The sequence below is a fragment of the Arvicola amphibius genome, chromosome 15 (genome assembly GCF_903992535.2).
Source record: "Arvicola amphibius chromosome 15, mArvAmp1.2, whole genome shotgun sequence".
Lineage (NCBI taxonomy): Eukaryota > Metazoa > Chordata > Mammalia > Rodentia > Cricetidae > Arvicola > Arvicola amphibius.
In genome coordinates, this window is record NC_052061.1 from 35200097 (window position 1) to 35224029 (window position 23933).

The window sequence follows — 23933 nt, forward strand, 5'->3', positions numbered from 1 at the left end:
GCTTTTTTCTTTCTGTCTTACAGGTAAACAAAGTCCCATCCTGAAATGGCAGGACTGTGAGCTGCCGAGTCTCCATCCCCACAGTCCAGGATCCTTGATGCAGTGTGCAGCTACCCACGTGTACCCTTTGCCTCGGCATCCCCCCACCTCCCTGCCCGGTTCCCCAGGCTCAAGTCATGGTCCATTGCCCTGAGCCGTCTGTGTTGACCACAGGTCGGGCCACTGGATGTCTTCCGGCACTGGCCCGGGTCTGAGGCTTTCTGGGATGGTAGGTAGGTAGACCTGCAGGAAAGACCTCCTGGGAAAGGCATCGTGCCCAGCTCAGCTTCCTGCCTTTCATACCTATGCGATGCCACCTGGAGCCTCAGGGGAGAGGGGTGGAGGGGAAGGCTGGTGCTGTCCCCCACAGCCACCCCTACCTGTGACTGGTTCTGCAATCGGCAAATGCAGTTGCCCCACAGAATTCTGGGACTCACTGGGGCTTTGCAAGCATGCTGAATGCGGGGTGCTGGACTGAGGACTGACCAAATGCCGTATCTTGCCACAGCAGTGCTCTCCCGGTTCCTTTTCTATTAAACGACCACTCGCTTGGTTTGGCTTGCACCCTTGAAGGTGAACCCGGAGGGACTGAGTTCTGGAGTGGGCTTGGTTCTGCCTGCAGCTGGGATTGAGCGTCTGGAGCTGCAGTGGGTGGAGCCTTACCCAGGGCCATGAGTTCTCAGCTCTTCCAGCCCTGTTCTAGCTCTGGAGGGGTCAGCGGGCCTGAGTGCTGTCTGCTGCAGTGTTGAGGTACCTCCCTGACCATGTGTGTTTCCTCCCTCTGGGTCCCCCACAGTCCCCACGGGAGCACTTCAAAGACTGACTCAGGTCCCTGCCCAAGTTCCCCACTTCTCATTCACGTCTATCAGTGACACCCGGCTTGGAGTCCCAGGTCAGGGATGTCGAAGGGCAGGAGGCAGGGGTAGGAAGCAGAGTAGGTGAGCAACAGTGGCTCAGGGAAGACAGGCGGGGGCCAGGGTGTTAACTACAGGACCATTTTATTAATACTGGAATCTTCACAGTGCATTTGTTACTTGTAGCAGTGACTACTTAATCACGGAAAGGATGGAAAGGGTGTGGGTAGGAGAATTTATCCAAAACGGAAAGAAAATTTAAAAAAAAAAGTGGTTCTGATGGGATGAGAGGATGGTAGGTGGGGGGTGGGAGTGAGTAGGAACCAGGAGGGGTGGCAAAATAAATTAAAAAAAAAGGAACACGTTAACAGCACCAGAAAAGTTACTTCAGTCAGAAGACACATCTGAAAAGAATATTTTGCTGTACAAAATGAAAAATAAAATGTAAGTGAAGAAGCCAGAGTCTGTGGTGCAGGACGGCTGGCTCGGATCCCGAGGGCGGGCCTATGTGAGAGGCAGGTACTAAAGAGAAGGTGGCCGTGGGCAGAAGGGGACATGGGGTAGGACGAGGGATGGAGTATATACAGCCCTGGAGGGAAGGGGAAGGCTGAGTGGGGATGGGTACACCCCATCCTCTTCCTGCAAAGTCCCTGACTGTCCTTCCCATCGGGCTTAGAGCCCCCCCTCCCAGATGGCAGTGAGTCCATCCTCCTGGACACAGCCACACCCTCGGTGTAGGGGCCACATCTGCCCACCCCACATCATGCCTCCTTTCCGTCGGCCCTCTGACAGTCCTAGAGGAAGGTGCCTCCCCAGGGTTCCACATCTGGCCATCTGCTTTTCTGGACCTGATACTTGGTGACAACTGAGTTTGGTGGACAAGGGCTCAGATCTGGAGCTCATTCTCTAGAAATCTCATGGGTCCTGGAGCACCCAGGACCTTAGGCCCAGGTCAGCCCCAACTCCATTCCATCCTGACCACACGGCACGCTCTCCGGACTCCCTGTGGGGTGGGGGGAGTCTGCTGCCTGCTCTACCCGTACCTCCTGAACCTCCCCTCTCGCCCTACACATACGTGCTTTGACTTACTCAGACTTGGGGTGCACGGTGGAGGCAATCCCCACTCTTTCTCTGGCCCCTGCTGCTGCCAGCCCCAGCCAGGCCTGCAGGCAAAGACTTTCTGGGATGGTGTTGCCTCTGGCAACAGAAAGTCAAAAGCAACCTTCTAAGACTTGCTCCAAGCTGGGCCTGCAGCTCACTCAGACCACAACAGACTGGCCCGAGACCCTGACCTACCCTCTCCAGCCTTATTCTACCAACACTCGAGATGTTGGAGAGACTAGCTTCCCCTGGTCTGGAAGAGCTGACTCCACCCTTCTCCTGCCACGAGCCCGTCGTGGGGCCCCCACATCTGTCTCAGGCACTCAGACACACACCCTGTATCACTAGCTAGCCCCACACATAGTTCCTGTCTGGGGTCAGCTCCATTTTATTACAGTCATAAAATACCCCCCATACCCTCTAATGCTCCAGCCCTCATCCCTAGCAATGGGCGAGGCTGTAACCCCAAGCTGCCCCCGAGTTAAAGCCTCGATGTGTCCAGATGAGAGCAAGATGTTTAACACACCTGATGTGAGCCTCTTAGCAGGATGTTGAACACACCTGATGTGAGCCTCTGGCCTCGTTCTCCTGCTGGCCTGCCTCACCTCCACTAGCTACAAGTAACAGGGAGGGGAGCTGGAAGGTCCCCCGAGACAAGGCCCCTACATTTCCTCCCTCTAGGCTCTCTTTCCACACGAGTGGGCCTGTCTGGCTTCCCAACCTGACTATTCCCTAATCCCAGTCACAAATTGATACTCAGCTGATTGGGTGCCTGGCCCCTCCCATGACCATTCTGCCCCCAAAAAGAGTGGAATCTGGGAGAGGCAGGGTAAAGGCAAGAGGAAAGGGGACAGGGCCCAGGCAGGGAGGGGAGGGAGCCAGCATTCAAGGAAAGAGCTGGGCATATGGACCTGGGGGGCAGTGGGACCAGAGGAAGAAAACTGTGGACCCCGGGCCAGGTGGGGCCCATGTGGCAGGCCCAGCCCTTGGTTATGGGCTCTGGGTTTGGGGCAAAGTAGGGCCTGCAGGAAGGAGCGGGAGTAGGTGAGGAAGGTATAAAACAGGCTCTGTCCTGGCGAGGTGCGGAAAGGAAGTCACTTCCCGTGAGATGCTGAGATCAGCCTGGTCGTCTTTCTTTAAAGTGGCTGTGCCTCATTCCTGGCGCTGTTCTGTCTTCTGGCTGTGCCACTGCTCAGAGTGGCTGGCCGTTGCTTGCAGATCAGGCCCCCTACTTGTGCCAGCCCAAACGCGAAGGGGAGGGTGGCACCATCATAAGATGCGGGGCGCCGACCTGTCGTTGGTGACGGTCCTGCGGAGTCGGACCCCGCGCCGAATGGCCACCAGCATGTCTTCGGCTGGGGGGTCACTGGTGGCAGCAGGGGGTGGGGTGGGTGTCTCCTCCGAGGCGGTGGCTGACAGAGCCGTCGGGAAGGGGAACTGGCCCTCACCCAGGGCATGGGCGCCGGCCACCAGCTCCCCGAGCTTCTCTACCAGGCTGTGCCTGTTGGCAGCCAGCTGCTGCTCTTCATCGTCCTCCGCGGCCAGCCCAACCCCAGCCCCGCTGTAGCTGGCCGCCTCCGGGGATGGGCTGCCCCAGGCTGTGTTGGGGAGGCTGAGCCTCTTCGGGGAGGCTTTGGCCAGGTCTGGAGCCAGAGGCGAGGCCACTTCGTCTGTGTAGAAGACACACTCCTCGCTGCCCGCCCGAGTGGGCCCCACATAACCAGGGGAGTCGGGCACGGTGGGTGTCTTCACAGGGACAATGGGTGGGCGGATGGGGATGGGGCCAGCGCTGGACAGGGCGCGGCGCACAGTGGGCTTGGTGGAGGGTGTGCGGCGGATGGTGGCCACACCAGGAGGTGCACCTGAAGGTAGCCCCATGGCTGTGGGCAGCCCTGCGGTGGGCAGCCCAGCAGTGGAGGCAGGGCGCTTGGTCTGGATCAGGCGGCGGTAGTTCTGGGCAATGTTGCTGTTCCGAGGGATGGTGGATGATTTGTCGAACTCAGGGGGGCCCTCGCTGTCGGCATCCCCATTCACAGAGTAGCAGTCGTAGTCTGAGCCTGGAGACACAGGGTGTGGTGAGCCCAGGACAAGCTGCTCCCTGAACCCCACATCTACTCAAGGGAGACACAGAAGGAAGGAAGGCCTCCTCCCAGCTGTCCTGGGTTGGGTGGGTCCTGGGGTTGTGAAGGCCCAGCAAGCACACACAGCCTGAGGGACCCCTCTAGGCCTACCCTGGGAGGGAATGGTGTCCTCGGAGCACGAAGGCGTGGTGGTCTGTGTGCTGTATCCGCTGGAGTACTGCAGCGAGTCCCGGCTGCTCTTCTGGTGTTCCAGGCTCAGTCCACGGGTCAGCACCATGGCCAGGTCGCTGGCTGCAGGGGACACTTCCTCACCATGCTGAGGGTGGGGAAAATGGTGGACTAAAGCCTCACACTCCACGTCAAACCCTCTTTAGGGACTTTGGAGAGAGTAGGCCCTGAAGACCACCTGTGGGCATGTGGGCATGTGGGCATCCTGGCATCGACTTGAGAGCAGAGGTGGGTCTGGCTGGGGAGCTTACTTACCTTGGCTGCTATGGTGGCAGGAGACATCCTGGGTCGTGGTGCCTCCTCTCCACTGGGGCCCACAATGCTTCCCCCCACAGGGCCTGGCTCAGTGTCGCGCAGGAGCTCCACACGATCTTTCCTCCGCTGCAGGGTGGTAGCCGAGGACTGTTCATGGGGACCCGCCTTGGTCCAGTCCTGCAAGGTAGGGCAAGCAAGTCAGAAGGATCCTTGGCTTTACTGCCTGTGACCAAAGAAGGCCCTTCTTTGTGGTTGAGGCTCAGGGGGTACTGATCTGCGAGGGGCCTATTGTTTACAATAAGGGCTAAGGCCCGAATCCAGTGGGCAATGGTGACTGCTGTCCCACCAGCTCAGAGCAGGGCAGGTTGTTCCAAGACTCAAAGGTATGGCCACAGCAAACGCCCAAGGGGCTGCTTCACAAAGAAAGCTCCGTTACATATTGCTCCCTCGTGGAATCTGGCTGCCCTGCTGTGGCAATGCTCCGGGTCAGGAGGACATGGGATGGGCAGCTGGTGGTGGCAATGGGACTGGGGCCAAGGGCACTGACCGAGGTGGGGGAGCTGCACTCGCTAACCGACTGGCAGGTTTCTGAGGCCTCGGAGGACGCAGAGCTGGAGGACTTCTGCCATGCAGAGGCGAGCGGGTGGTCGCAGACAGGGCCCGTGGACAGACAGGCCGGGGAGGCAGGAAGGAGAAAAGAGTTCTGGTCACAGCGGTAGCATGCGGTGAGCGGTTTGATAAAGCACTTCACCCCGTACTCCCCTCCTGGTATGACAGTTGCCAAGACCACCACAGAAAGCAGCGGCCCAGGGAACATTCTGCAGGCGCCAACTTGCCCATAACCCAACCCATATTTTTAAGTCTTCAACAGCTTATGCATGGCAGCAAAGGAAAGAGTGGGACCGAGGACAAAGACGAATGTCTGGTTTGGGCATCTCGGTTGATGATGTCACTATTTTCTCAGGAAAGGGATGACCTGGAGTCCTGAGTGCCATTCTGGGTACATGTGGCTGAGCTGCCCATCAGTTCTTTGTGCTTAACCACACGTATGACCTGGAGTGAGGGAAGGACTGGGACTGTGGCTAGGCACTGGGCAGCGGTCGGGCAGGATGAGGCAGACACTCAGCAGCAGGGAGGAAGAGGATAGTCGGGTACAGGAGCCCGAGGAGGATGCTGGCTCTGGCGCTGAGACCAGAGCTGGAGTCAGGGGATGCTCCATCACTGTGGGATGGGTCAGCCAGGCCAGGGTAGCTTCAGTACCTTCCCCCGCCACCATTTCCATACCACCCCATTTAGACCACTAGACTTCCTACACGGAGAGCCAAGATCACCCAAATGAAAAGAGCAAAGCACCAGAGAAGAGGACAGAGGGGAAATAACACATTCACATTCAGCAATGTGACATTAAACAGTTAAGAAATCCAATGTTAAAACTCAGCAAGGAAATTCAATGTCCATGCACAGAAAAATGAAAACAACACAAACCATTAACAGTATGAAACTTCTTTAGCCCCAAAGAGAAGATCCACAGAAATACTGACACCTCTCCCTCTGAGGCTGGAGAGAAGACAAAGACATCCACTATCAACGTATTTACTTAGTGCTAGCAATCTCTGCCAGAGCAATAGAGCAGGAGAAAGAAACCAGAGAGAAGCTGGAAAGATGGCTCAGAGGTTAAGAGCACTGGCTGTGTTTGTATTTCCAGAGGTCCTGAGTTCAATTCCCAGCAACCACATTGCGACTCACAACCATCTATAATGAGATCTGGTGCCCTCTTCTGGCATGCAGGCGTACACGCAGACAGAACACTGTACATACAATAAATATATAAATCTTAAAGAAAAGAAATCAGAGAGTAAAGAGCTGGAGAAATAAGATGGCAGAATAAAGAGTCTCTGAATGATTCAATATCTCAGGACAATAAAAGAACTAATGATTTTTAAGATGGATAAATTGAACTGATTTTAAAATTAGAACTTCTAGTCCTTCAGATACTACTAAAGGGACTGGAGGGACAGCTCAGCAGTTAAGAGCACTTGCTGTTCTTGTAGAAGACCTGGGTTCAGTTTCCAGCGCCCACATGGTGGCTCACAACTAGCTGTAACTCTAGTTCTAAGTGTTCTGATGCCCTCTTCAGGCCTCCTCGGGTAGTGCATGCAGCGGTACACATGAATGCAGGAAAACATATACTCAGAATATTTCTGCTGAAGGACATGTATCTATAATATGTGCAGAGTTCTAAAAATCGGCACATACACAAATAATCTTTCTCTCATGGAAAATGGGAAAATGATATGAATAGGCCCTGCACAAAAGAATATATTCAAATGGATTTTAAAAGTATGAAAAAAAATACATTAGGCCTAGCAGCATACAACTTTAATTCCAGCACTCGGGAGGCAGAGGCAGGCCTATCTCTGTGAGTTTGAGTCCAGTCTGGTCTACAGAGTGAGTTTCAGGACAGCCAGGGCTACATAGCGAGACCCTGTCTTAATGAAAAAGTATGAATAACATTCTACCACATTATCATAAGGAACATTCAAATAGGGGGTACTACTGCTGTATGCCTATTAAAATGGCTAAAGTGGAAAGTTATAAAATACCAGGGCTGGTAGGGATGCGGCATAGCCAATAACTGTCATAACCTTGTTAATAAGAATCCTGCAATTCAACAATTCTACTCCTACCCACAGAACTGTGTACTAGAAAGTACACGGTGTGATGGTTAGCTTTGTTAACTTGACAGAATGTATCAACCCTTGAGAAGAGAGATTGGCCTGTGCACATGTCTATGGGGGGGTGTCTTGAACTAACCGATCCAGCCCACTGTGGGCGGCACCACCCCCTAGGCAGGGGGCCCTGATCTGTGTGAGTGGAGAAATCAGGCTAAGCACAGCAGACAAGGAAGCATGTACGTGTTCATTCACTGCTCTCTGCTAGTGACTGTCAATGAGCTGTTTGAAGCTCCTACTTTGGCTATAAGGATGGATTATAAGATAAATAAATCCCTTTCTCTTTTAAGAGGCCTTTTTGTTATGATATTTTATCACAGCAACAGAAATGAACCTAGAATACCAGGGGACTATCTAAATGTCCCGAAAACACAGACTACTCAAATAAATTACATACACATTCAATGGAATGTTACATATCAATGAAAATGATACCCATTTCCATGTAGAACAAATGAATCTAATGTCTCATAAACATAATGCTGAGAGCAGAAGTCAATACATAAGGCACGTACTATATGATTACATATAAACCATATACATAAATTTTTTGTGGTACTGTGATCAAACCCAAGGCTTGACAACTTAACTATACTCCTAGCCTAGTAAATTATAGGCACGTGCACACACGCGCGCGTACGTGTGTGTACACACACACACACACACACACACACACACACACAGAGCCAGGTGTGGGAGGGTAGCAATGGAGTAATGCAGACTTTGGGGATCAAGCTGTGTCTTGCTTTTGTGCTGGCTGCGTTGAGTGTTCAGTTTGCAGACTTATTCAGATATACCATTGCGAGACACTGACTTTGTATGGATGGACAGAATATATCAATTAAAAAATTCTCGAGACTCAGTAGTAATGGGTTTTAACCCATAGAATCAAATAGTTTTATGAGTCCATTATGGCATAAAAAAGTAACTGTCTACACAAATATATGGGGAGAAGGGACAGGTTGATTTTATAGTGGAATTTCAGTTAATAAATCTGGGAAGAAAGATGGAATTGGGAAATACCTACCATAACAAGTGAAGATGCTGAAATAAAGGTGTGAACGGTGGATGGGGACTTGCAGAGTCCCAAGGTGTCACCCATATGATACTTCATTAATTACAAAAGGAAAATAAACAATGGGTAGTCCGATCAACTTCACCTCGTCACCAGCCACGAGGCAAAATGACACCCCATAGTGGACACAGCACCACTTCCGTGGTGTTCTTGCCAGAGATGTTTGGCCTTTTATCCTCAACAAGAAGACATCAGACCAGCCCAAAACTCATAGGCAGCCTACAGAATGTAGGTAGTCTTCTAAATGTCAAAGCTGGGAAAGAAAGAAAACTGGGCCATTACACATGGGAGAAGCATAGAGGGCACAAGAACTCAGTGAAACACACGATTCTGTGCTGGACTCTGGTCCCCTGGACCAGATGGAAGGACAGTAGAGCGGACACTAGCTGATGTGTGCGTGTGCATGGGAGAGGGTGGGTGGGACCCAAACCAAACCAAACCAAATAAAACAAACAAAGGCTGTAGAACATGTGACGTGATGCTTCTGGGTCAGTCAGTCTGTCTTCCCTGGGTTTGAAAATGGTTGGGGGCTCAGTGGTAGAGTGCTTGCCTCGCCTGCATGAGGCCTTGGGTTCCATTCTTAGTACTGGATAAAAATAATTTTACCTTTGTATTTAAACTGGGAGTGGTGGCTCACAACCATAATCACAGCATTTAGAAGGTTAAGGCAAGAAGACTGAGAGTTTGGGGCCAGCCTGAGTTACACAATGAGACACTGTTTAAAAATCAAGGGGGTAAAGTAAACAAAAAAATTGTTTGGTGATAAGATATTGATCTTGAGGTAAGACTGTGGACAGGATACCTGGGGACTCTCTGCGTTTTCTGCAGCTTTCCTATAAGCCTAAATTGAAATAAGCCAGACTTGGAGGTATAGTTCTGCAGTCCTAGAACTTGGGAGGCTGAAGGAGGGAGATTGCTAGTTTGAGGCCAGCCTGCAATACACAGGGAAAACCGACCCTGATTTAAAACATTGGGTAGTAGTAAAAAAGAAAAGAGAGAGAGAGAGACAGAGAGAGAGAGAGAGAGAGAGAGAGAGAGACAGAGAGAGAGAGACAGAGAGAGAGAGACAGAGAGAGAGAGACAGAGAGAAACAGAGAGAGAGACAGAGAGAGAGAGAGAGGAAGTCAGAAGGAAGTGTGACATACATTTAATTACAACCCTGGCAGAAGAAGAGAAGCGGTGAAAGTCGGGGTGAGCACATAATGACTGGGGACTGAGAGATAGCAAGAGTGAACACCTGAGGTTGATCCCTAGAACCCACAGAGAAAAGGCAACCCATGACTGGAGGGCTGGCTCAGCGATCAAGAGCTGCTGCTTTCCCAGAGGGCCTGAGTTCAGTTCCCAGCATCCATGTCAGAGAGTTCACAATTGGCTGTAATTTCAGCTGGAGGAGCACCTGCAGCCACACGCAGACACACACCTACCCACAGTTTAAAATAGTAAAAAGAAGCATATGTATTTTTTAAAAAAGCCAAGCATGGTTATGTATGCTTGCAATCCCCGCACTGGGGAAGCAAAGACACGTGGAACCGGCCAGCCTAGCCTACTTGGTGAGTTCCAGGCCAGTGATATCCTGCCTCAGAAAGTAAGGTGGATGGCTCCTGAGAAATAATATCCAAGGTTGACCTTGAGTCTCCATATGCATCTGCAGCCATGTGCACCTACACACCCAGACACACCCCCCCGACATATACACAGACACACAGACACACACACACACACACACACACACACACACACACACAGAGGTCAATCTGTGCTACCTAAGACCCACATGCGTGGGTGACAGCTCAGTGTCTGGTTCACTTCCCTGCATCCACATTGCAGCTCACAATGGTCCATGACTCCAGCTCCGAGGAATCTAACGCACTCTTTTGAACTCCTCAGATACCAGGCATGTAAACAGCGCGCAAAGTGCAGGCAAAACATCCCCCACATAAAACAATGAGTAATAAAACGGCCACGTACACAATGGCTAAGGCTGGAGGACAGCTCAGCGACAGAGCCCTTGTCTAGCTTGGATCATCCCCACAGAAAACGTCAGGTTGGATAGAACAAGAAAATCCAGGTACATGCTTTTTAAGAAACTCAACTAAAACACAGCGATACGCTCTTTAAAAGCAGCGTGGAGACGGAGATCAATGATAGAAACGTGGAATAGCAGGAAGATCACGTGACCAGTCTCCACGAGCTAACTGCCTCCCCTCTCAAGGACAGCCTGAGGCCCGTTCCCCACCCATGTGGTCCTCCTGGATATTCTCTCACCTGGCTGGTGATGTCGGAAGGCATGGGCGAAGGGGGCTTGGAGTAGGTGGCGTCCTGGGAGACGAAGCCAGAGTCGTGGGAGGAGACACTGGAGAGGCGGGTGGTGGCTGGCTGTGCTAGGCTGCGGTAGCGACAGGTGGAACTGGGTGAGTAAGTTTGGGCACCCCCAGGCCATGGGGCTCCGCCACCCTTGGCACTGCTACCGCTGCTGGGGGCACTAAGGGAGTGAAGGAGGGCACGGCAGCCGGACAGGGAGACACAGGCGTGTGCAGAGAGGGAAGGGTGACAGATGAGGGTGGGGAGAGATGAGGAGCAAAGGAAAGAAAAGAAAATGTCAGACTACGAGGTCCCGAGACCCGGGTACTACTGAGGCGTTCCGGGATGGCATGTCTCAGTGCTGGGGAGTCCCCGTCAGGGCACACCCAATGTGAGGAGTCCCTCTGCCTCCCACGTTACCATCAGATTGGTTGTTCATAGGTTTGGGGTGGGGAAGCTGAGTCACCAGGCTTTGGAAACTGAGAGGAGACACAAGCCTGACAGCCCCTAAACTGCCTCCTCACAGCTGGCTGCTGGTTCTAGTCACAGTTGGGTATCTGGCATATGGTGAGGTGGGGGCATCTGGAAACGGAGGCTGCTTGCCAGGTGGGTGCTACCTTGTCACCCCCTCTAGGGAAGCAGCTTTCTGTGGCTCTCCCTTTTGTCTAGTCATTCCAGCTGTGGCTAGCATTCCTGGCAGTGAAGATGGCCCTTCTCCTGGGCATGGCCTTGGGCCTCCAAAGTCCCGCCCCTGAATATCTCCTTTGTTCTCACATCCTCTTAGGATGGCCACTACCACTGTCACTCTGAAGAGGCCCCTGAGGCTGTGGGCCCACCTAACCCCTGAGTCCAGCTTCTCTCTAGCTCCCAGTGCCCAGACAGAGCATTCTGGGGAATGGGGTACATGGGACAGAGCTTCCCTAATCTATAAGCTGTTCTGAGTTCATTGTCCTCCCTACGAGGACCCTTGAACCAAAAGCATCTCCTTCAAACTGGTCTCAGGGCCGGCCTGATGGATGAGCAAGACTTCAAGCCTCTCCCCATCTCCATGAGACTTAAAAAGCCCATGCAAGCCAGGGCTGAAGCCTGTGGCAACTGCCGGGGACCAACTTGAAGCAACCAGCAGACCGGAGTGTCCTTTCCCATGAATATCCCAAACAGATATTCCCAGAAACCATCACATTACTTCTTGATCTTAGACTCTTTTATTGTTTATTGAGGCAGAGTCTCATATAGTCTTGGCTGGCCTTGAACTCAAAGAGATATACTTGCCTCTGCTTCCCAAGTGCTGGGATTAAAGGCGTGTGCTACCACAAATGGTGCTCCACCTAGTTTGTTAAAATTTCTTGTTTGAGACAGGGTCTTAATAAGCATCCCAGGCTGGCTTTGAACCCTCGATCTTCCTGTTTCCCTCTCCAAGTGCTAGGATTACTGGCCTGCATCACATGCAGTTTGATCTCACTGTCTTAGTACCATACCACAGTGTCCCAAGCCTGGCAGAGACCGAGGGCTAAATCACCACTCAAGTGTCTTAGTCCCCTTCTGACACAATGGATCTAGGACTCACTGTAGAAAAACCTTTGGTGCCTGGCACACAAGATGCTACATCAATGAAGTCGCTGCCTGCTTTTCTTGCCAACCAACGCCTGCACCCATGTCCACTAAATGTGAAAAGTCTTTGGGGTGCTTAGATGCTATGTGAGTTCTGGGGTGCTGAAGCAATTGCCAACTCAGCTTTCTTGGGGTTCCCTAGACCTTCCTGGGATTACATCCCCCAACCCTACATGAGTTCCCCACCTACCTGCACATGCTAGATTTCCGGGAGCTGGAGCTGCTGGGTGACGAGGGTGGTGTCTGGTAGGACCAGCTGTAGTCAGAGCCTTTCAGATCTTTGATCACCTGGACAGAGACACGGGAGCGGCCATTAGAGGCAGCTCCTAACCTGCAGAATGTCTTATGCTTCAGAGAGCTGGCATGGCAGGACATCCCCCACTCTGTCCCCAGCTATGAACTACACCTCAGGAGATGACCGTGGAGATCTGAAGCCACCCTAGCCTTCTCCCACTGCAGGCTTATGACTGAGCCCTGTCCTGCCAGGCAGGAGATGAAGGATGAGCAGGTGCTCCCGAGGACTCATGTCAAGACAGTGCCATGACATCAGGGTTTGAGACCATCTCTGGACCTTTCTGGAGTCAGCTTAGAACACCACTGAAAGAACCCAGTGTGGTAACCTGAGGGGGTTGTGCTACGGAGTGTGGGGTACGAAGGACGTTCCCAATCACAGGGGTGTCCAGGGCAGTGTGTTTCTCTGTTGTGGTGGATGGGTTTGGCTCAGTGGGAAGGGGTGGTGTTCTAGGAGGAGAAGGAAGCCAGGGATCTCTATGGTTTTGAAGCATCAAGCCCCAGGGACCTGGTTTCTGACCATCTGTGTTGGTTTGAGCCCTACTGGGTCCTGAATACTTCATATGTCACCAGGGCAGGTATTCCCAGAAATCTCTGGTCTTCTTCCCCCAAATGCCTCCCCAAAATACTTCCCTCTTTTATCTACTGTCCCCACTTGAGGGCAGGACCGCCTCTTCCCTGGTCCTGGTCTTGGCCCTTGACTCCAAGGCTGGCCGCACCTGCTCACTGGCGGGAGGCAGCTTGTGGGGCTCAGCGGTCAGCACCACCAGGTCGTCAATGATGCCCTGCAGGTGGGTGATCTCTCCCAGCATGGTCAGCTCGCCGTTCTGAGGAAGCAACCAGTCAGTCCTTTAACCCCCACACCTGATCACCCATTCTGACAAAACAGGCCTGTTAGGCCTCTCCTCTTTTGCCCTTCCTTGATCATCAACGCTGATCCAGGCTGAGCCCGTATAACCAGGGTAACTTCTGTAACCATCTGTTTAGACTCAGCCAGAGTGTCACACACTGTAAGACCTGCTTTCAGGTCAGGCACACTGGGTGAATTCACCCAGGATCCCCAAGAAGCAATCCAGGAGGTTCAGAGGTCTAACTTGGGTCTGTTCCCCGCCCCTCCCCAGGGAGGAGGGGCCAAGTCATCGAGAGACCCACCACCACAGGCTGAAGGAAGGTAATGAAGGTGCAGAAACGGCCCCGCTCCTCAATCAGCGCTCGGCGCACCGCCTGCTTCTCTGTCTCTTCCAGGAGCAGGTACATGTCATTGACATCTTGCAGTGCGCTGTCCAGTTGAGGCTGCAGGTCTCCTTTCCCTGCAGGGGTTGGGAGGAGAGGCCGCGCTGGGGACGCTGGCCTGGTTGGCTGTACCCACGGTTTAGGCCCCTGTGGTGGTGTTTTTGGCTGTGGGGTTGGGGACAAAGGAGCCAGGGAGCATGGAGCAGACTTAAGGCTTGTAGAGGGGCTGGTCCCACCAGAGCAGGCAGAGAAGACACATGGACAGACAGACAGACACACACACAGCGACACCAAGCTGCACAGCCACCTGGGATCTGGGGTAAGCTAGACCACAGGGAGGCCAGCTGGAGGCCTCTATCGCTCAGGATGCTTTAATTGGCCCAGCACGGTAGCCCTGGCCTCGAGAGAGAGGGGGAAATGGATGAAAGCAGGACAAAGAGCAGGGCAGGGGCTCAGCTCAGCTTCAGGCCAGGCCATTAAGAGGTACAGGGGTCAGGAGCTGTAGCCGGGCCTTGGGAGCGAAGAGGAGAGTCTCAGCAAGGATCATAACTCAGCTCGGGCACCAGTGCACAAGGACAGCACAAAGAAGCAGAGGAGAGAAGAGAGAGAGAGAGAGGAGAGAGAGAGAGAGAGAGAGAGAGAGAGAGAGAGAGAGAGGGGATGGATGTGGAGGAAATGGTGAGGCTGAAGGAGTCGGTAACAGGTAAGGACCTGGCTGGCCTGGTGGGAGTGGGGCAGCCAGGGCCTGCGACCCCCACCCTGCCCAGCCAGTGAACCCTTCCTGGCCTGGCAGACTGACCCAGCAGTGGCTTGGGACTCACTTCTGGCCAGGGGTCCCAAGGACACCAGGGGAAGTGTGCCCCAGGTCCCTCCCCTGGTGGACCAAGCGCCTTCTTTGTTCCTTCTTGGCCTGGAGAGGTTCCTTCCAATGGCCCTGAGCTGGGGGGTGGGGGCGAAGGCAGACAAATGCAACAAGGACGGAAGGAGCAGCTGGAGAGACGGACATTTGACTTACCAAGCAGCTCTACAGGACGGATGTGGGAGGAGGAGAGGAGACAGAGAAAGAAAGAATGTGTGAAAGACAGCCGGATGAGCCACTCCTGGGGAGGGGTGGGGGCCTGGGCAGTCTGGGGTGCTGGGTGCTCCCTCAGTCCCACCCGACATGTTGGAGTGTCCTGGGCTGGGGACAGGAACCCCTGGTCAGGATGATCGATGCCCTGGGGGTGCTCCACAGGGTGGGTGGGGCTACGGAGTGGGGCCCGAGGGACTGGGCCTCAGCGGGGGTGCTGCGGGCTCTACCTTTGCGTGCTTTCTTCTGCAGCTTCAGCGTGTCCGATGACTTCTTTTTGATTTCATGCCTGGCTCGTTTGTACTCTGCAGAAGTGAGAGGGGGGCTATAGTAAGGGGTTCCTGTGGAGAGGTTCAGGAAACCCCCGCAAAACCCCACTCTACCTTTCGCGTGGTCCTTGTCCAGTTGGTTGGCTGACTTCTTCCAGTCTTCGATGCGCTCCTGCAGTGGATTGATGAGACTCTCCAGCAGTGCGCTGCGGGAGAGAGCTGTGGATCAGGGCTCTAGGGGGCCGAGCTAGGGCAGGGATGGCCTCTCTAGGCTAGGATACCCCTACGAGCCTCTGTGCCCACTCACTTGGTGAACTGCCGCAGCTTGGTCTCGATGCTGCGGTGGCGCATGCACATGCGCGTGAGTGCTGAGCCAATGTCCCGCGTGGCCCCTGGCAAGGAAGCAAGCTGCATAGGAAGGGGCCTGGCTGGGGGCCTCTGCAGTCCCGACCTCGGGCCACAAGGGGGCGCGCTGTTCCACAAAGGAAGCCCCTGCCCCACCTCCATCACCGAACCAGGCTGGGACATCGGGCCATCCTAGCCTTCCTTGGTTTCTGGCTTCAGGTACCCTTCTGGCTAGAACCGGAGCCTTTTCTCCTTCCTAGCTGGAACAAAGATGAGTCGCCCAAGGAAAAGCCAGCAAAAATTTCTGAATGGTTCCTAGGTGTGGCAGATTCCAGAGGACAAAGCCCTGGGTTGGGTTGTCACTCAAAATCACAGAAGCCCAGGTGCTTGCTAGAGGAACCAGGAGGAAAGGGGCCTCCGAGTCCCCAAGGACTATTCACTTGACCAAACGACTCGCAGAAGGCACACGGGGATGGTTGAAAAACTACAGAGCCGCCTACGACTGCAAGATGATATCTCCTGGTGTCACTGCTCACCTGTCCCATGCCATCACAGCAGAAGCCAAGGTCTCCATTTTGGCCTGTGTCCTTCCCATGGCCCATATCCCTTTCCAGCCTCCCGGCCCACCAGGCGCATCCCCCACCTCCAACCACGCCCCCTCCCCACCTCGGGTGTTGGTGGCCATGTCAGCTACTTTCTGGAAGGCATCGAGGAAGGCCACAGCAGCCAGCACGGTGGTCCTGGGGAGACACACAGTGGGGGGTATGGTCAGCAGGTGAGAGGCCCTTCTCTGTCCATCCCTGCCCAGCGTGGACAACCCAGCACGGGCTCACCTCAGCTGAGAGTGGAGCTTCGCGGCCTTGGAGTTGAAGTCCTCCCAGATGGGATAGGAGCTCTGTGGTGACGTGGGAGAGGAAGGAAGATGTTGTGAGATATGGGGCTATAGGCCCTGTCCCCGCACAGAGAGGGTCCCAGGCACAGGACTAGGCGAGAAGAAGTGTCCGCAGTTGGTGCCGCCCATGCTCCCTTAGGGGAGACGGAGGAGACAGTGGGTGGCAGACAGTCTCTTCAGGGGCTTTCTTATTAGGCTCTGGGCTTGCCCAATGGAGGACACCGTATCCCTACCACATGTGGTAGAAGGTGGGCCCTGACCTGCCAGTGTTTGGGGGACGGGTGCTGTGGAAGGTGAAGACTGGCAGAACTGAAGGCACACAAGTCTAACATGGCCCGGAAGCTGCTCTGGGCAAGCTAGTCAACCCTGGCTAGCGCCGGTAGCTCACAGGACCAGGGAGGCCATGGCTGCTCCACAGCCTGGTCAGCCTGCCTGGGACAAGTAGGCCCCAGGCTGAATGGGGCCTTGTGCAGCCAACAGAGCCACCTTTCTCCAGCCCCTCCTCTCCCCTCCAGGGGAACAGTGTGGCCTTTATCCTAGCCTGGCCAGAGACTCTATGTTGCGAGGGGGTTTCCCAATAGGGAGGTTGGGTTCCTGGTGACTGAGTTGTCCAGTCTGATTAAGGGGCTTTTCTGGCTAGTGCTCTCCCTTCATGGCTGCTAGGCCTGGAGAAAGTTCAGTCCTGGCCTGGGGGCGGCCCTGAAGGAAATCTTGCTCTTTGAAAGGTAGCCCAGGGCTAGCAAAGGCTCAGTCCCTGTCCCACGTAGGCAGGCTGGGGCTGAGGCTTCTCTCAAGGTAAAAAGGTCAGCAGAGCCTCAGGTCCCAAGGACTAAGGGAGGCTGTGCTTGGCTGAAACCCCAGGGTAGGTCTAGGCAGCTTCTCGAGGGGCAGCAAGGAGGTGGGCTGCTTCACAGTTCCTCCGAAGCACCTTCTCCCTGCCAGTCAAGCCAGTGTCAGGGAAACCAAAGCTGGAGAAAGAGAAGTTTGCGAGTGGGCTGTCCCTGCTCACACAGCTCTGGTTAGAAAGGAGGTTGTCCTAAAGGAGCTAACCTAGGCATCAGCCTCTAGGGGCCTTTCAAGAAGGGCGGTGGTGGTGGCACACACCTTTAATCCCAGCACTTGGGAGGCAGAGGCAGGCGGATCTCTGTGAGTTCAAGGTCATCCTGGTCTACAGAGTAAGTGCCAGGACAGGGTCCATAGTTACTGAGAAACCCTGTCTTGAACCCCCTCCCCCCAAAACAAAAAACAAACAAAACTAAACAAAGGGATACTCTCACACCTTCTAAATGCCACTCGGCTAAGAAAGCCTGCTAAGACCTCCCTCCAGAGTACAGAGAAAATGCTGGGGTACAGGGTGTCTAAAGGCAGTTCTCCTAGCCCCCAGGAATGCTCGGTCCCCTGGGCAGTCCCCTGTGGTGGGGACAAACCGTGGTGTTGCTGAGGCAAGCCCAGTTTCCTCTCAGATGGATCTGGACACCTCAGTCTTTAAGACCCTGGGCTCCCCCCACTCCGCAAGTCACCATGGCTCATAAAGAATCTCAAAGGCAAGCTGGGTAGTGGTGGTGCACGCCTTTAATCCCAGCACTTGGGAGGCAGAGGCAGGAGGATCTCTGTGAGTTCGAGGCCAGCCTGGTCTACAAGAGCTAGCTCCAGGACAGGCTCCAAAGCTACAGAGAAACTCTGTCTCAAAAATAAAAATTAAAAAGAAAGAAAGAAAGAAAGAAAGAAAGAAGAATCTCAAAGTCAAAAGAGATGACCTGAATAACAGGTGCCCCAGGGAGAGCGTCATCTTCACTGGACCCAGGATCTAAGCCCCTGTTGCCATCACTAGGCACATAACTGCATAGCCTGGCCAGGGGTTCTGGCCTTACAATGCATGCTCAGCTCCTGCATCTCCCAGCACCCTGTGAGTGAGAGTCCTGAATGGAGTCCGTTTTCCTGATGAGGCCCCAGGGAACGGGGGCAAGGCTTGATCTGACGTACCAAGATTGAGGGGGTCCTGTTTTCAGGGAAGCAGGGTGATGAGCACCTATACTTCTAGGTGGGGAGGTGACAGGGACTGCGTGAACGAAGGAGACACCAGTTCCGCCATAAGCATGGGGACTGCCCTGGGGCAGGGGCGGGGTAGGATGAGAAAGAAGTAGCTGTGGCTGAGGTGGAGTGTGTGGTTTTGGGGGGCCATGTACCCCCAGCCTCAGGTTTCTTCAGCTGTAAAATCAGGAGAAGGGACGCAGCTCCCTCACTGGGCTTGCGTGTGGGCTCCTAGGGGGCACTTACTGTGGGCAAAGGGAAACTGGTTTAGAGGGCAAGGACCTTCCACCTCTCTGCCAGGAGCTCTTCCCCACAGCCAGGGCCTATGTGCCCGTGTGACACTCCCCACTCTGGGTTATGATGAGCTCATTTTCTGGATAGTCCAGTGAGGGGTGGGGGCCCCAGTGCCTCTACGGACTAGGCCTCTGGCCCTAGGCAAGTTCAAGTCTCTGGGTTCAGCTGGCCTGGGACAGAAGGCAGGATGAACCAGCTCTCCAGGGCCCTCCCAGCCTCTGGGTCTGTGCCGTCCTCAGTTCCTGTAGTTGAAGATATGACTGGGGACTCCCCGTCTAAGGCCATCCTTCAGTCCAGGGTTGGGCTTTCTGGTAGCTCCCTCTGGAGGGAGTGTTGTAGGGAGCTCACTGGGGGTCAGTCCCATGGGCAATCTAAGTCTCCTTAATTTCCAGAGGTGGTCTGGGTTACCCAGTTTCAGAAAGGGATGCTGGTACCAGCCTAAAGCGGCCTTCTGAAGTTCAGGCAACCAGCCTTGAAGTGCCAGTTCCCTCTATCATGCCAGGGTCCCTGATCACATGCATGCCATTAGTAGGGGCGTATCGTATGTGATGCGACAATACTTGCTAAAGCCTCTTCCATCCTGCCTCCACATATCTAGAAATCTTGCCTGCCACTTAGCCCGATCTCCTTGCTGAGAATGGACCTGTGTCTCATCCGAGTTCCTTGCAACTGGCGGAAATGGAGGACACAGTCCTGCTGTTTCTTCTGGGCAGAAGCGGCTGCTTGCTGCAGTGTTCGCGGAGCTGCTGCCAGAGGGAGGCAGTGCTGGCAGCGCAGCTCCCAACCCTCTGCCAGTCCAGGAGTGGCCAGGGTTACCTGGTTTCAGAAAGGGATGCTGGTACCAAGATTAAAACGCTTATAAGATGGGAAAAAAAATGCCGAGGGCCAGTGAAGGGGCCCTCAGGCTGAGCTGCCAGGGATGGGGGTCCCAAGGGAAAGTACGGAACTATGGGAAGGCACCCCACATGCTGCTAGGTGGCAAGTTCCAGGCCAGTGTGGGTTTCGTGCCTCTTTTTTGTAGGGGTAAGGATCTGGAAGATGCCTCTCCTCACCGGGGGTGTTTCTTTGGCAGCATTGGGAGGGAGCCCCAATCTCTAATCTCTCTGCAAGCCACCACCTTCCTAAAGCACTTGCTTTGCTTGGAACCCCCGGGGTAGAGTGCAGCTCTATGTGGCTTCCGCAGCCCCCAGGGTCTCGTAGGATTCTGGGTGGTTCTTGCTGAGTATGTGTGAGCCTAGGGTGTAGGGAAGTGGGGAGGCTCAGGAGTTTCTGTGCAGGGTCTAGTTCCTTCCCTGTCTGCTTGTTCCTAGACGAAAGAAGGGGTATGATGGGGGGGGGGGGCGGCAGAAACACTCCCACCCTGCCACTGAAGGAAGGCTCTTCCTGCCTGGGCAGTTTGGGGCAGTCCTGTCAAATACCGGCCTCTTTCGGGGTGAGGAAATATTCGGTAAATTGGGGTTGAGGTCAGAAGCAGGACCTAATGGTCTCCATAATGACCTTGAGCCATTCCCAAGCCTCAGTTTCCCCATCTGAAAGGGATGCCAGCTCAGTCTGACCTTGAGTGATCAGGAAGTGGGGGTTGCTGAAAGCGCTTCCCCCACCCGGGGTTGCTTCACCAACACCGAGCCTTCTCCCTGCCCACTCCCAAGGTGGATTCAGTCCTATCCTTGGGCTGCAGGGATGACCCCACCCGAGGACCAGAGTACTGGAGCTTGCTGGGGTTGTTGGTGGGGGGTGGGGCTGCGTCCACGCAGAGAAGAAGGCTGGCGGGGAAAGAGTTAACGGTTCTTTGCTTTATTATTTTTTTCCTGCTTTGGCGGTGACAGCATTGTCTGGGCTTCGGGGCGTCGGGTGTATGTGTGGGGGGCATTGTGGTGGAAGGGGGCGGAGGCCCGAGAGACCTTAGATTCATTAAAGGGACTTAAGGTCGGTACTGGAGACAAACCCAATTCATAGTTTAGGGGTCTGGGGCTGGGAGAGCTCGCGGGTGCTCAGCCTTGGATCTGGATCGCACCGGGCGACCTCACGGACACCCCAACTTGCGAGGACTCCCCCCAACCCAGACAGGCACCCAGAGATCTGGGTGCAAGGCGAGCGCAGCAGGACAGGCTCAGACAAGGACACAAGGTGCGCGCGCGCGCGCGCACGCGCGCGCACACACACACACACACACACACACACACACACACACACACACACACACGAACATCGCCCCGCACGACCACAGCAGGACACGGCTGCCCGCCACGCGTCCCTCGGAGGGGACCCGCGCCCAGGGGTACCTTCATGTCGTTGACGATGGCCTGGAAGAGCCCGCCCAGGGCGCCGCACTCCTTCTCTGCCGTCTCCATGCTGGGGCCGGGCGCGCGGCAGCAGGGCGCGCAAGGGGCGCGGGGAGCCGCGTAGGGGAGGGGCCGGGCCGCTGCGGGCGCTGCTCCGGGGCCGCGTCGGGGCTCCCGCCTCGGGGCTGCGCTCTCAGCGGCCGGTAGCGCGGTGCTCCGGGGTTGCGGGCCGTGGGCGGGCGGCGCGGGCCATGGCTCGGTGGGGCTGGGGGCGCGGCGCGGGCAGTTGGCAGCGCAGCCTCGGTGCGGGCACTGGAGCAGCGGTGGCGGTAATCCGAGCCGCCGAGGCTTGGGCGTCACGTGGGCGCGGCGGAGGGAGGGCCGCGGGGAGGGAGCTTGGGAGGGGGCTGTGGGAAAGGCCGGGCGGGCCCGGGCCCATTCACGGCCAGAAACCAGGGCTTTGAAATCCGAGCCTTGGCGCTGCCAGACTGGTGGGGCGAGAGGGGCTGGCGGGCGCGGGCGCCACCGCGGGTCGGGGCGGCGCAGGGGCGGGGCCCGGCCAGCCCCCGGCGGGAGCACCCCCCCCCCTTGCATCTTCAAGGCCTCGGGCTCTCTAAAGATGAGTCCAGCCACAGATGCGGTCCTTAGCACATCCCGCCAGACCGATGGTTAATGCGAAGCAGGGGAATGCGCACAGAGGGTAATGAGAGCTGGATGCATTGGAGCTGTCTACCCCACAGACCATCCATAAAGTCCACCCTCCTGTACCAACGTCCTTCCGTTCCTTTTCTAATTGGTGCCGATGCCACCTGGATTGGGGGTGGAAATAGTGATGGTGTCCTGGCCCAACTTCCTCGTGAGTAGGGGTCTGTGTCAGACCTGCAATGTAGTGTGTGTGGATGCACGCATGTGCACATTGGTGAGGGCAAATACTGCTGTTGTCCTGGAGACTCTAAGTGAACCTACTATCAAGGGTACACATAGTTAGGGCTCTAGGGAAAAGCAAGCACAAACTCCTGGCGGCTAAAGGGACAGAGAAGGCAATTAGGAGTTCATTCGAAGGCCAAGCCAAGAGGGGCCAAAGTCTGGTGACAGGTACAGAGGTTCTTTGAGCTAAATCAAAGGTTGGGACATCTGTCTCTGACTACTTTCCTCCCACTCAGTGATCTGTAGTGCCCTGCTGTCCCATTCCTGCCCATGGGGACATTCATATTGCACAAAGAATCAGAAACCAGGGTTAAGGAATGGGAGTAAAGCCAAGAGGAAGGTGCTGGTCCTGGGAAGAGCTGAGCCCTGGACCCACATCCCCATCAGGTGAATGGGCAGGGCCCAGTACTGAAGCCAGCTTTCCAAGACAGGCAAGGCCCCAGGACAGCTACAGCATCAGGCTAGGTACAGGTGTCAGCAGAGGAGCAGGCAGGTTTGGTTAAGGATTCTGTCATTTCTTTATTGGGGCAGGGATGAACATCATTCTGTAGAGGTCTTTGTGCTGGCCTGTGCATTATCTACACAGATGTACATAGACATACACACCATGCCAGTGCTTTGGGGACCAAGGTCAAGCTCTTCTCGGGGGGAGGGGGGGATTAGAAAGAAGCTGCTTCTGGATTCTGAGGCTGTGACCCAACTCAGGAGGGAAGCCATTGGTCCCAAGCCAGGGTGTAGTGGACAGTGCTGGGGTCCAGGCACTCTGCTGGGAGGAGCTGGGGTGGACAGAGCAGTCTGTTCCCTCCCTATACTGGGCTGGTGGTCAGGTCCAGCCCTGCCCGAGGCAGGTTCTTAGGCATCTGTGGCCTCATCTGGAGACCCTGAGTGCTTCATGGGCCACCTGGGCCCTTTTCAGGCCAGGCACATCAGAGGATAACCCTGCGGTCCAGGTGATCACCACGTCCGCTGCGCTGGTGTCTTACTTCCAGGTGCTGTTTCTGGACTTTCTCAAAGTGCTGCAGTAGCTCTGTGTAGTCAATGCTGGGGGAATCACCTTTCTGGGACTTGGGGGCAGTCTTCAGACTGTCTCTGGGAAGATGGGCAGAAGTCAGAATCAGTGTCTGCATCATGGCAGGTACTGGTGAGATTCAGCTTCTTGGCATATGTGTGACATGACCCTGTCCAGCAACACCTTTCTAGCATCCAGATCCACAGTACTTGGGGTCCCATGGCTATCCCCTTTCCTTCAGCTGGTGGGAACAGCCAATACACTGCCTGGATATATCTCAGCCTGTGGGCTGTTAATGGTGCCCAGAGCAGGCACTGCATGGGGAAGCATTTCCTGTTTACCAGTGGCTCCCTTTGGGGTGAGAGCCAGGGCTAGCAGCCAGCCAGGAAGCCAGCTGGGGCCTGGAACAGGGTCTGGGAAGAAGGGGGAGGCAGCAGCTCAGCCCTTTCTCAGTAGCATGGCTGGTGCTGTGGACAGCTGAGATTACTGAAATTTCTGCTGGGCCCGCAAGTTGGCAGGGCAGTGGGTCCCAAGGCCTGCAGTCACCACTGTCCCCAGAGAAGAAGAGCTGATCTCCCCATTAGACATGGTGATGGAACCTACATTCCTGCTGCTGCCATTCTTTGTTGTGTATAGCCAAATAGCCACACAGGTTGCGCACTGCGTATCTACAGTGCACACGGTCCTCGCAGTTGATATGCCAACCGTGTTGCCTCACATCAACTGTGTTTAGCTTGCCACTCTGGTCCCTGTCCCCCTCCGAATTTCCAACATAGCCTTATGTGCCCCTCCCTCAATGGCCTGGAAGCCCTGGCAAAGGGTTTCATGAAGACTGTGGGCCACTCAGCTAGGCGGACTTCCCAGGACCCCAGCATGGCTGGTGTTCAAAGCAGCTGGGGAAATGAGCTAGGCAGGCCTGGCCTAGACACTTGACCTGGGGCATGTTGACTCCATTCCTATTCTGTAAAGAAGGCTGCCACAGGAGCCATGTCATGGTGTGGGTATAAGGTTCCC

General features: G+C 55.0%; 3 protein-coding genes across 8 annotated transcripts in view; 1 reads left to right on the plus strand and 2 right to left on the minus strand.

The window, feature by feature from the left end:
• The window catches only part of Il34 (interleukin 34), a 58284-nt gene extending 57091 nt beyond the window's left edge, over positions 1–1193 (plus strand). For both annotated transcript variants that reach the window (XM_038312878.1, XM_038312879.1), the window contains exon 7: positions 24–1193. In XM_038312878.1, coding sequence (XP_038168806.1) covers positions 24–193 — 170 coding nt within the window. In that variant the 3' untranslated portion in view covers positions 194–1193. The remainder of the gene's footprint in view (positions 1–23) is intronic.
• On the minus strand, positions 1021–21096 carry Mtss2 (MTSS I-BAR domain containing 2). Of its 5 annotated transcripts, none has more exons than XM_038312875.1 (16): positions 20984–21096; positions 16318–16379; positions 16151–16224; positions 15447–15531; positions 15254–15345; positions 15101–15175; positions 14817–14825; positions 13721–13878; positions 13288–13395; positions 12468–12565; positions 10631–10751; positions 5106–5180; positions 4559–4735; positions 4226–4391; positions 2556–4051; positions 1021–2520 (listed from the first exon to the last, which is right to left on the minus strand). In XM_038312875.1, the coding sequence occupies exons 1-15, from the start codon at positions 21050–21052 to the stop codon at positions 3264–3266; spliced, it is 2157 nt and encodes a 718-aa protein (XP_038168803.1). In that variant the 5' UTR covers positions 21053–21096; the 3' UTR covers positions 1021–2520; positions 2556–3263. The 5 variants fall into 5 exon arrangements, with proteins under 5 accessions (XP_038168803.1, XP_038168800.1, XP_038168804.1 ...); XM_038312872.1 differs by having other exon boundaries at positions 10631–10847; XM_038312876.1 differs by lacking the exon at positions 14817–14825.
• A 1505-nt stretch (positions 21097–22601) lies between these two features.
• The window catches only part of Vac14 (VAC14 component of PIKFYVE complex), a 115281-nt gene continuing 113949 nt past the window's right edge, over positions 22602–23933 (minus strand). The window contains exon 19 of the mRNA XM_038313171.2: positions 22602–22999. Within this exon, the coding sequence (XP_038169099.1) occupies positions 22837–22999 (163 nt within the window). The 3' untranslated portion in view covers positions 22602–22836. The remainder of the gene's footprint in view (positions 23000–23933) is intronic.

What these genes read in the sequence shown, in the direction of transcription:
- Mtss2 (XM_038312872.1), bottom strand. Translation starts at nt 21,052, where the DNA reads ATGGAGACGGCAGAGAAGGAGTGCGGCGCCCTGGGCGGGCTCTTCCAG. An exon ending in CCTTCCTTCAGCCTGTGGTG is followed by an intron (nt 13,396 to 13,720) that starts GTGGGTCTCTCG and finishes TTGCTTCCTCAG; the next exon opens with AACGGCGAGCTGACCATGCT. An exon ending in CTTCCGACATCACCAGCCAG is followed by an intron (nt 5,181 to 10,630) that starts GTGAGAGAATAT and finishes TCTGCATGGCAG; the next exon opens with AAGTCCTCCAGCTCTGCGTC.